Source organism: Lutjanus erythropterus, chromosome 16 (assembly GCF_056507025.1).
Source record: "Lutjanus erythropterus isolate fLutEry1 chromosome 16, fLutEry1.hap2, whole genome shotgun sequence".
NCBI classification, from domain to species: Eukaryota; Metazoa; Chordata; class Actinopteri; order Lutjaniformes; family Lutjanidae; genus Lutjanus; species Lutjanus erythropterus.
This window is the reverse complement of record NC_139332.1, coordinates 11,977,564-11,989,686: the sequence shown is the minus strand read 5'-3', so window position 1 is coordinate 11,989,686 and position 12,123 is coordinate 11,977,564. Positions and strand designations below refer to the sequence as shown.

Here is a 12,123-nt window from a genome sequence, read left to right as displayed (position 1 = left end):
CAGTTTTCACCCGTTTATCTTTCATCTAGCTCTCTGTGTCAACAGCAGAGAAAGTAGGTTATCTGTCACATTCGTCTCCAAACCGACGGGGGAAACGTGTGTATTGCGGTAACATCTGACTGCATAACAAAGCCAGCTGAGGCCGATGTAATATTGCTGTGCTGTGGAACTTTAACTAACCAGATGGTGAATGATTATGATACTTGCATTGTACATGGCCACTGCTCACGTAGCCCCAATGTGTGTGTGTGTGTGCGTGTGTGCGTGTGTGTTGCGTGTGTGTGTGTGTGTGTGTGTGTGTGTGTGTGCGTGTGCGTGTGTGTGTTTGGGGGTCAACACAGTGCAACAGAGTGCACTCTTTGGGAAGCAAAGCCACTGAGACATTCAAGAACATGGTGGTGCATTTTTAGCGAGTTGACTGTTAAGTTATGTGTGTGTTCGTGTGAGTGTGTTGTTGGTAAGTGTGTTGGGTGGATGAGTTGAGGCCCAGAGCTTCAGTGCAGCTCCGCCCCCAGCTGCAGGCCTCGTCCCGGGGCTCATCACTGCTGGCTGACCCCCATCTGCTGGTGGTCGGGCCCCGGTTCGCCCTCCATGTCGGCATGGTAATGCTCGAAACTGTCGTCCTCTAAGTCTGGCAGGCCAAGCAGCTGACGGGGATGGAAGAGGAAGATTGTGTCAGAGGTTGCAACATTAAGATGTGTGTATGTGTGAGACTAGCACCAACACATTTTCTTTCTGTCTCGTAAGGAGGCAGTGTAATAGACCGTCTTCACAGCAGCCATATTGAAATATTATGAAATGTCATCATTATGAAACAGTAGGGTAAACACAGGTGTTACCAGTGATACTAGTTGACCCTCCTTAAGTCCCACCCCTTTTGCAACCTCAGTCAACTGTCTACTTTCCTGTTTCATGTATGTGTATGTCCCTTCCAGCGGACCACCATGAGACCTTACCTTGGGAAACTGAATGGAAGTCAAGGGCTGTTAGAGAATTTTCCAGTTTTAAGTATCACACAAAGGCTTGGAGTCAGTGAGAGGCCTGCACTAACTTTTAACAGACATAGTGTCTGTCCTTGAGAGAGACAAATTAATTTGATCCTGTTTGAATTGCACAATAAATTACACAAATGATATTTGTCAATTTTAATTATAATTTTACACGTCAAGAAAGTCAGTTTGTTGTTAGACTGTTTAAGTATAAAACTGTGAAGATACATAATTAGAAAGACTACACACCCAGAAGTCACGTAAGTAACATCATGACTTTCTCCCTCCAAAAGCTTATGTTAGCCACCAAAGCTACGCTATGCTTGTGTGTCACACAGCAATGGGTCTTACTCTTTTATTCTCACTCTTTCTCTTTACAGCTGGTAAAAAAAAAAACCTGAACATTATCTTACCTGAAACACTTCAGGTAAGATAACATTAAGGAACAGCAATATTTGTGTTGATGTAGTTCACTGAGCAGTTTTATGAAAAACTAAACTAAGCTATGACAACCCTACCACAAATTGCGACTTTCTTGACTTGTAAAACTACACCGCAATAGACAAACATCATATGTGTAATTCATGGCACAGTTCAAAAAGGAGCAAAAAATAATTTGTCTCTCGCCACTGACTAGCATTCATATTTTTTCAGAAGTTAGGTCCCATGGGTCACACTGGAAGGGAAATGATTTTACCTTTCTGTGTGATAGGATTGTATGTGTTGAAAACAAAACCTAATTTTGAAGACTGGCCTGGAAAATATAGGATAGGCCAAAATTTGGAGAATATGCTTATTCTACTGTAGATTAGAGGATCGATACCACTCTGACACCGGTACTCTAAATTTGAACCTGGAGACAGGAGACGATTGGCTTGTCTTAGCATGAAGACTAGAAACATATGGAAACAGTTAACCTGGTTTTGACCAACGTTAACAAACTCTCCCCAAAGCACCTGCACCTCTAAGCTCACCAACTAACTCTTTTTTTTATGTTTGCTTGTTTAATCGACACAAAGATGGAGGGGGAAAACTGACATGATGTGGTTTTCCTCTCGCTCTTCCTTTCTCCTGCTGACACAACACTAAAACAAGGAGTGGTGATAGGTCTGGCTATCTGGGACTTTGTGCCATATAATGTGTTTCTTGTCCGTTTCCAGTAACCTCCTCATGGTCACCGTGAGGTTGCCAGACAACCAGCTGAGACCAGGAAGTTACTCCCACTACGGTACAGTATTTAAAGAAGTGAACGTCAGGTAGGCAAGGTGCTTCTCTTTGTTTCCACTTATATGCTCAGCTAAGCTAACAGGTTAGCTCCAGATTTGGGGTCAAGAATTTGGAATAAAGACTTCATGTTTATTTTAAGGTGCAAGTTTGGGGCACCATCCCAAACTCTAGGTTATCCATTCCATATGAATGAATTATAATGAATTACAGGATTTGAATGGACTACAGGATAAACACCACAAACATTTTTTTTTATCACATTGTATGGAAGCCTGAATTTTAAAGTTAATAAAAAATAAAGGTCTTTTGAAGTTGTAAATTTAGCATGTGTCACTTAGTTAATTTTTAAGGGTTTTTGCGCCTTATAAACACATAATATAAATAATAAAGAAATAATGCCATATTAATATAATTTTGGAGTAGAACAAGAAAGTTTCACAGTGATATCCTGCTTTGTTTTATTTTTAAAACATAAGTAATGGTTATTCCTTGTTTTTCTCCTAACCCACTCATATTGATTGAAAAAGCGTAAGGAAGAAGGTATCAAACTGCTAATCAGCTGTTTAACTTCATGAAAACAAAACTACTCTTATGTGTCAAATAGACATGAATACTCTAAAAAATCTCTAAAAGGCCTTGAAACACAGTTTTACATCCTCTGCCTGTTTTGTATCATCTGCTGACAGGAGAGGGAACATTAAAATGTCTGAACCTGGGTGGAGTTTGACATGTTTTGTTCGTACCAGTGAGAACAGAATGTCTCAGGTTTGTAATAGACTGCAGACACAGCAAGCAGAGGTCACTGACTGTGCTGCGTTTGATGCAGCGCGTTAAAAAGAAAACTGCGTGTCCCCGCGAGCGTCACGCTTTTGTTTCCTTACAGGCCTGAAGGACGTGAAGACCTTCTCCAGCACCTCCAGCAGAGTCTTCTTCCCGCAGGACGAGATGTAGTCCTGGGCCAGCTGTAGGAAGGGGAGGCAGTCCTCGCTCTCACTCCATACGTGCTGAGGACACAGAGACAGACAATAGACAAAGATTAGCAAACATTCATGCAAGAAGGCATGTGGGATTCACACTCCACAACATGTGATGTAATACTGTCACACTTCCTCCGCCAGCGTGTGTAGCAACCCTCGTGTGCACGTATAGTGACATACAATTTAACGAGTGAACAAGTAGAGCTGGGTCAGGGGCAGAACAGTGCAGAGAAACTAGAACAAGGCAATTACAGTAAATACAAAGACATTTCTTCAAGGACATGTGGGCAGACAAAGGGGTGTCAATAACAGAAACAGATGTGACACAATATTTAACGAGGAAAGGAGGAAATTAAGTAATTTATTTCTATCTAAATCCTGCCAAGCTGACTTCAGATCAGCACGCACACGCACGCCCACATAAACACACACAAATACGATGTGCTTATATGCTCTCTGCCTGCCAGTGCCAGTTTTATTGGGCTGGTAGTGTCACACAGACCTGGCAACCCCATCCAAGCACTCCTCACCTAATTTAAAGAAACATGTACAGGTAAGACCAACCGGTAATGTTAACCAACCACTGATGTTAGCTACAGACCTACCGCTGTAATTGGGTACACAGACGAGCCATTTAGCTAAACAGACAAACTGCTGACGTTAGCTACAGAGCTACGTCTACTGTTAGCTACACACACCAACTGGTAAAGTAAGTGACACACACCAACTGCTGATGTTAGCTACAGAACTAGCCACCGCTATCATTAACTACAGAGACAAACCGCTAATGTTAGCAACACAGACTAACTGCTAACGTTAAAGTAGCTAGTTAGTCTCTCAATATCTATTGCTACTACTACTGTTACTATTACTACTGCTACTACTGCATAATATGTTGGGAGGGTAGGTGGTGCTAGCAGGATGGTGTGTGGGTAAAAAAACAAGTCCCAGACTTGAATGGGTTTATGGCAGTTTATTTTAAGTTTGAGTGCGAATACATATAAATGTTTATAATAACCACTGTTAATCTAAATGTGCATTTGTGCAACAAAGGAAGGAATAACTGAACGAACGATTAATAAACCTAACATGAAACATTACATTAGGCTGAGCAATTTCACCATATTTGTTATTGAGGTCATCCAGAAGTAATGAGAAGTAATCAAGTTATGTTACTTTAATATTGTGATACTTGGATTAAGTTATTGAGTACATTTTTTAGATGAAATTACTAACTATATCAGAATACATTTTTAAAGTAACCCTGTGCATACTGAGTTGATCATTACTTCATTTTGATCATGCTGTTGCTTAAAATACTTGAGTCCCCTTGAAAAAAAGTAAATCATCTCAGCACTGGCAGCCACTGAGGTTTAAGTGAGAAACGCACCAGGAGTTTATGACTGACAACATTATTCATGGACTCTTGTTCAAGGGGATTTTGTGTGCCTTATTGTAACCACACAGTAATTTTACTCCACACCTAGCCAAAAAACTCTTTCTCACCATAGTCAATCAAGTCTGAGGGCTGTGATAACTGCAACCTGGGTTAAACTCTACCAGTCTGGTGTGTACTTAAGGTCAGGAATGTTAGCATGCTTACGGCCAACAAAACAGTATTAAGTGAAAGTAAGTTGTTATTTCATATCATACCAACAGTAATAGTTTGAGTCAGATTAAGATCAACTGCCTCATTAGCGCATGTCGTTCAGAGATAAACACAGCTCCCTGGGTTAGATTATTTGAGCAATTCCGCTTCACTTACTGTTAGTGTTGCTTAATTGGAGTCGAAAGGCTGTGCTGTTTAGTTATGTATTAGCCTAGGTAATGTTTTTAGAGGAACCAGGCCAAGAGTGCAAAATGGCCTGGAGGAAGAAAGCAGCAGGTGTGAAACAAAAGCAAATGATGGTAATGTGTACTGCAGTCTGGAGGCTTCGTCACCCACAGTAAAAGTTTGTGTTTTTCAACATTCAAGAGAATGATATTTGATTTTTTAAAAATTTCTATTTAGGAAATCATTTGGGATTGTTGGGATTTCAGTTTACATGAAGGTCTGAAATGTTTCTGTTGACTCTTGAGCTGCTGTGACAAATACATTTCCACAATGAGGGATCGATAGTTTATCTTCTCTTATCTTATTTATAAATATACTGTTAGACCAACTTAAACCTGACCACAAAACCATGAAACCTTAATTGACACCTTAAAGGGGTCCACAAAACTTACACAAAACGTGAAGGTTGTATCTAGAGCCAGTGTTTGGTTTGTCCATTATACCATAGAAACATGGCAGCCTCCATGTAAGAGGATACTCACCCTCTGTAGATAAAGGGCTCATTCTAAGGTAACAAAAACACAATGATTTTTTTTTTTTCAGGTGATTATACATTTATGACACTTATGACTTATGGCACATTTATGACATAGTTTTTAGCCATATTCTGCCAATGGATCCTCATAAATCATATACACACTGGACTTTTCAGGTGAATATTCAGAGATTCATGCCAAACATGAGGATAATTAATTGGCATATTAATGCTATGGCAACTTTAAAAAATGCACTACTTAAGGGGTTTTTAATTGGTGGAAAAATCAACTTAAAGTTGACCTATCTTCATGAAAACAATGCCTTACAGGGACAGTTCACCCCCAAAATCAAAACTACTTATTTTTCCTCTGGTTTGCAGTGCTGGTTATCCATCTAGCTAGTTTTGGTGTGAGCTGCAGAGTTTTGGAGAGTCTGCCTTCTCTCCAATACACTAGAACTAGATCACTAGACTAGATGTAGGAACTACTTACTTTCTATGGTAGAATCTAATATAACTACTTTTCTGTGCAGTAGAACCAAAACTACTTTCTTTCTTCTAGAAAGAAAATAGTTCCTAATTGAAACTGTTCACAACAAGATCTGTGGATTATCTTGTGTTCATTATTTCCATAAAGGGACATGTTGAAATTTTCAAATGTATTTTTCTGTGCTTTGAGCACCACAAACCAGAGGAAGGAGGAAAGATATGGATTTCTTCATTTTTGATTTTGGGGCACCTCAATTTTACCATCATTATTGGGTGAATTTGTGTAATTTTAAGGTAAAAAAGTAAGATGTTTGGTGTCATAGGTATAATAGGGACACACCCTTGTGTGAGAGTTCTTGGGGTCACATGAGAGTCATGTAACTCAGGCTGGGGAAACACTTTTCTGATAGTGTTGTAGACTAAGCTAACATTGGGTCCTCCTGCTCTGCTTGCTCAGGGATGGTTGTTCCAGTTTTGACACTGATGGATGGACTCTCATAGGGGTAGGCGTGTCTCAACTACACCAGCAAAACCTCATCTTTCAGCAGACCTCACAAAGCAAATCCAATCACTCTTGTCTTTCAGCTGCTAAACACTGTATCACATGACCTGTGCAACCAAAAACTAGAAAGAACAACCCTGAGGGAAATTATACAGCTGAAATAGTGATGTGCAGCTGCACTGTTATTTATAGTGGAGCTGATCTCACAGCACCCTCTAGTGACAGGATGGGGTGAGGATATACAGTTTTGGGTAGAAAACAAGATAAACAGAGTCAGGGACTGTGTATGTGTGCATGTGTGTGTGTGTGAGAGAGAGACTGCATGTGAGACTCCCTGCTGATAGCTGTATTGATCGAGCAAGAGTAACTGGATCTCAAGACTCCTGCAGAGAGACAGAGTTATTCAAGCTGCATAGCAGAGAGCTGTAAGTGTGTGTGCGTGTGTGTGTCCATGAGTGTTAGGGCTGCAGGAGTGGACATGCATTAGATTAAAACAAGGAGAAAAACTGAGGGTGGCAGGCTGAAGATGGAAGACAGTATGTTTTTATGTACCTGCACCTTTAACGCTCTGCTAGGTTTTTTTTTTTCTCTGTAATGAAAAGGAAAGCCCCCGCTTAAGCAGCCCTGATCTGCTGTCTGTGGGACAGACCAGGCGAGGCCTGCAAACACATGACACAGTCAGGCACGCTCTGTCGGTGTGACATAATGTGTTATTGAGTGAACAGACGTCCTGGCTCCTGGGTCATCTCCATCTGCTCCCTGCCCTGTCACAGAGCAGGAGGAGGGAGCGGGGCGGGTCTTGCCTCAGGAGCTTTGGGGCCCACAACACACCAACACCACTGCACCACACTACAAGTGTGATACTACTATAGGTTATAGACTGTGAGCTGTGTCAAGACTAGTCTATAGATGATCAGAGTAGTGCCGCCGCTGAAGAAACTGAGCTCATGTCCTCTGTATTGTTTCGGGAGTTTGGGTTATCTTGAACAACTTAAAGGGACAGTTCACCCCAAGCTCAAAAATACATATGTTTTCAATGGCCGTTAGTGCTGTTTATCCATCTAGTTTGTTTTTGTGTGAGTTGCAGATTTTTGGAGATATGTCTGTCTTCTCTTGAACATAATGGAACTAGATGGCACAAGTTCTGTGGTGCTCAAAGTGCCAAAAAATGCATTTGAAAAATTCAAAACCAGACTCCTTCCAAAAATCATCTCAAAATACTCAAGATAATTCACAGACATTGTTGTGAGCAGTTTCATGTCGTAAATATTTCTTTCACTTAGAAAGAAAGCCGTTCCAGTAGACTCTACTGCAGAAAGGACGAAGTTTCTACATGCAACTGCTCAAAACAAAGTCTGTGGATAATTTTGAGTGAATTTGGAGTGATCTGTCCCTTTAAGTTTATGTTCAATAATTACAAACAAATTACACATGGTATGATTGTGATTTTGCTTATGGCCTTTAAATGTGGCTGTTTAAAGAGAGAAAAACCTTAAAATTATAATTAAGGGATTTGAATTTCTCCACTATTGCAGTGTGGGGCAGGAATGTCAAACTCAGTTCACAAGCCTAAAACAGGCCAATTTAATCGCAAGAGGGCTGGACCAGTATAAACGATTGCATAATATCTTATAAATCATATCACCTCCAAATTGTTCCCTTTTCTTTTAGCAAATTGGTTTGCAGTAGGGTCCTTTGCAACCTGGAGATTGTTTTGGTGTAAGTTGCCAAATTATGAAGATACTGTATCGGCCATAGAGATGTCTGCCTTCTTTCCAATGTGATGGAACTAAACCGCACTCAGCTTTTGGTGCTCGAAGCAACAAAAAATTACATTTGAAAAATTCAAACAAGTGTCTCTTTCCAAAAATCATCACCCAGTTATTCAAGATAATCCACAGACCTTGTTGTGAGTAGTTTCATGTAGGAAATACTTTCTTAGTAGAAAGAAGTGTCATTTAGTCTCATTATATTGGAAAGAGGGTAGACATCCCTTCGGGCGATGTCTCCAAAACTCTGAAACTCACACCAAAATAATATAGATGGATAAATAGCACTAGAGGCCAGACGAAAATGTGTATTTCTGATTTTGGGGTGAACTGTGTTATTGGATCCTTTGGTGGGCAGTTCTGGCCCACAGGCCATATGTTTGATACCGTATGGAGATGAAAATAACAGAATATATGACTTATCAGTTAAATTAAGAATTTTAATGGCATTAGATATTACCATTATTTGTTTGGGCAAACATTTTTCTAAGAGTATTTTCACTGAAATAATCTGAAAAACACTGAATCGAGGAAAAAAGATGGCAATATTTCTCTCAGAATTAAAGACATTAAGATGTATCCCTTGTTAGTTATTTACTGTATATCTGCAGAACATCAACCTCTTCAGATAAATCAGTGGATTATATGGAGGGAATTATATGCACACTCATCTACTGTCAAATCTGCATTTAAGCTTCTTGGCAGCAAACGTCATTTTCCATTTATATCAAAGAAATGTAACTAAAATGACATTTTAGGAAAAAAAACAGTTCATTTGCTATTTATATCCCCAGCAGTACAGCTATTTCTTAATTTCAATTTAACATTTTGTGTTCTGAATGCAACATAATGGTCTGTAGGGCTTTAATTGAGACAGTCACAGGCCTCACTTGGGCTTGATGGTGTTGAGTTTTATACATTTTAATCCCTAGTGTTCATTTTGTTATTAACTAAGCAAACTAAGCGCCTGCTTAAGGCCTCTGTGGCCATCAGAGGGCTCCCAGGAGTCCCTGAAATGTGTTTTTTGTGATATATTATTGTCTATGGTAATATATATAAAAAAACACAATATTATGTTAACAGTGTGGCTTATATTACTGGTTTAATTCCAGCTGCTCCTGTCAGAGCTGGTGTCATGTTCAGTGAAGGGCTATTACAAACACCCACAGAAGGGTAAAAACTGTCCAGATGAAATCAAATTCTGCTGAGGGCCCCATAAAGACTTGGCCTTAACTGAATATATCCCTGAACATTTAAATGAGGAAATTTATGAGCTATTTAAATTTGCAAACTTTGTTTGTGTTGATGTAAACATTTTTTGTAAGTGGGGTTTCAATGGGATAATCAGCACTCAACCAAAGAAAGCAAAGATGCCTTAAAAATGAGTCCTTTGGGCATTTTTTGATTGAATGTCTGCAGAACATCAAATCTTTTGATCAAATAAATCAGTGGACTAACTATGGAGAGAACTATTTGCACACAAGTTTAGTGTTAAATCTGAGTTTGAGCTTTTTGGCAGCAAGAATTACCCTCCATCGATTTGAATAAACAAATAATAAAGTAAAATAGTAAAGTAAAATAACATTTTAGGAGAAAGACGGTTCTCCACATATACAGCTGTTTTTTCATATTATTTCAGTACTTTTTATTCTGAATGCCACAGAATGGTCTGTGGAGCTTTTATTTTGAAAGTCACAGGCCTCACTGGGGCTAGCTTGATGGTGTTGTGGTTCAGAGGGTTATCGCAGTTGATTTTGATGGAGGAAAAAACACCATCGACAGAGGGGGTGGGGGGGTGCACCCAAACTGAAATGACATCATCCGCTCTTCTCCCGTAGGCCCCCTTCCCCTCCCCTCCTCTCCTCTCCTCTTCTGTGTATCCATCAGCTGGAAAAACCGGGACCAACCGGGACAACCCCACCTCCAACCCACCCTCGACACACCTACACACACACACACACGCACTCACGCACGCTCAAACACACACACACACACACACACACACACACACACACTAGGCCCTGCAGAGGCTCACTTACAAAATTGTCGGTGCCGCCGGGACACAGCACGTAGAAGGAGACGCCGGGCTCTGCGTAAAAGTCCAGCCGCCTTTCGTCGTCCTCCTCGGCGAAGATGAGGTCGAACGGGTTACCGGAGCACCACTTCTCCGCCGCCTCCACCAGATGCTTGAACTCCATCCTGTGTTGTCCGCTATGCGGTGGTGGTGGTGGTGTCCCTGGCTCCGGAGCTTGATCTCGATCTCTGTAGCCGTCACGGCGATGATGCTCAAGACACAAAAAACAGCTGATGGGACAGCAGCAGCATCAGCAGCAGCAGCCTCCACTACCGCATCTCCTCTACTGCACCGTGTGCATGGCCCGGGAACACAGATGATAACACCTACCTACCTACCGGGTCTGCTGCTCATCCGTGCTCAAAGCCCCATTCCTCTCTTCCTCCCCACGTTATGAAATCAGCCCGTCGGTCGCATACATGCATACGCAGGAGGACGCTGGAAAAAACGCGATGACGAACAGTGGAGCCGGGCAGCCGTCCATATCTGAGGCGCTGTATAGGCCTCCTCCCAACTACAGTATCATCTGAACCTGCTGACATCATGCAGGAGGAGAATCAACTTTGTGGTTTTGTAGATTTGATATTATGCAACATAGACGCTGCTGCAGGAGAATCATAATAATATTATATAGACGTGCGCAAAAAAACATGCAGGAATTTAGTGGAATCAACTAATCTCTTCTTATTAACATAAATATGCAAGTTTTATTTATTCAAGGACATTAATCCTAAATATTTTTTAGTATTTATTGTCAAAATACTTCCAAACTTATAAACATGAATTCTTCTAACAGTCTTTTTGTCTTGAAATGATGAGTTGAATGAATGGCCCGTGCAGAGTTCAATAAAATTCATTAAATTAAGTTTCTATAGAAATATGCTTAACATATAACATAGCAGACTTTCCCCAGCATGCACTGTTTGAGAGTTAAACTCCCTTCTGAATTGTGACTGAAGAGTTGGTACAACTTGATATCTTACTGATAGCTATTGAACATACTTTTTCAAGTACAACAGAAGTTTATTGGACTAGAAAAGCTTTTTTTTTTTTGAGCCATTACAAAATGACCTCAACCTGTCTTTTCAAATTCAGTCATATTAAAATCTTAAGACAGCCCAGAGACTTTTTTTAAGTTAGTTTTCTGTTTTTTTTTTGTTTTTTTTTTACAGTGATATGTGTTATACAGAGAAAACACCAGTGATGAAATAAGTATTCAGATCCTTATTCTGGAGTTTATTATATTAGTCTGCAAATTATTGTTGGAGTTTCACAGGAAAATAGCATTGCAGAATCTCCCAAATAATGGAAGTGAATGGTGACCAGTTTTCAAATGTAGAAAATAACTGGGGGAAAAAATATAAACATAAAATGTCTCTATACTGTTTGTCTGGCATAATCCAAGTCTCTGAAGTCCTGACATGCTGTTTGCACACCATCACAACACACATAATGAGTTCAGACAGTGTGCATGTGAATGTGGCTCCAAGCTAAGGATCTACAGTGAAGATTTAGGCTAAAATCATGCAGTAAATAATTTTTTTAAGTCAACTTGACATGTTTGGGCTTTTGGAGACTTGGATGAGCAGTATGGAGGCATTTTATGTTTTTATTCTGCTGGGTTTTTTTTACGTTTGAAAACAGGTCACCATTCATTTTCGTTGTTTTGGAGATTCTGCAACACTGTTTTTCTGTGAAACTCAAGCAGTGTTTTGTGGACAAACGTTCTAAACCCAAACTTTAATCGGCATTAGGATGAGTAGATAACGACTGATTTTTCATTTTTG

General features: G+C 40.2%; 1 protein-coding gene across 4 annotated transcripts; it reads right to left on the bottom strand.

The window, feature by feature from the left end:
- Nucleotides 1-278: 278 nt before the first annotated feature.
- On the bottom strand, nucleotides 279-10,947 carry mturn (maturin, neural progenitor differentiation regulator homolog (Xenopus)). Of its 4 annotated transcripts, none has more exons than XM_084738379.1 (4): nucleotides 10,671-10,947; nucleotides 10,302-10,547; nucleotides 3,098-3,220; nucleotides 279-647 (listed from the first exon to the last, which is right to left on the bottom strand). In XM_084738379.1, the coding sequence occupies exons 2-4, from the start codon at nucleotides 10,458-10,460 to the stop codon at nucleotides 540-542; spliced, it is 390 nt and encodes a 129-aa protein (XP_084594505.1). In that variant the 5' UTR covers nucleotides 10,461-10,547; nucleotides 10,671-10,947; the 3' UTR covers nucleotides 279-539. The 4 variants fall into 4 exon arrangements, with proteins under 4 accessions (XP_084594505.1, XP_084594506.1, XP_084594504.1 ...); XM_084738380.1 differs by having other exon boundaries at nucleotides 10,675-10,947; XM_084738378.1 differs by having other exon boundaries at nucleotides 10,667-10,946.
- Nucleotides 10,948-12,123: the final 1,176 nt, after the last annotated feature.

Excerpts from the sequence above, each read along its gene's own strand:
- mturn (XM_084738379.1), bottom strand. The coding sequence starts at position 10,460 with ATGGAGTTCAAGCATCTGGTGGAGGCGGCGGAGAAGTGGTGCTCCGGT. Across the intron at positions 3,221-10,301 it reads CCGGCGGCACCGACAATTTT|CACGTATGGAGTGAGAGCGA; the intron begins GTAAGTGAGCCT and ends CTGTGTCCTCAG. Across the intron at positions 648-3,097 it reads TCTTCACGTCCTTCAGGCCT|CTGCTTGGCCTGCCAGACTT; the intron begins GTAAGGAAACAA and ends CATCCCCGTCAG.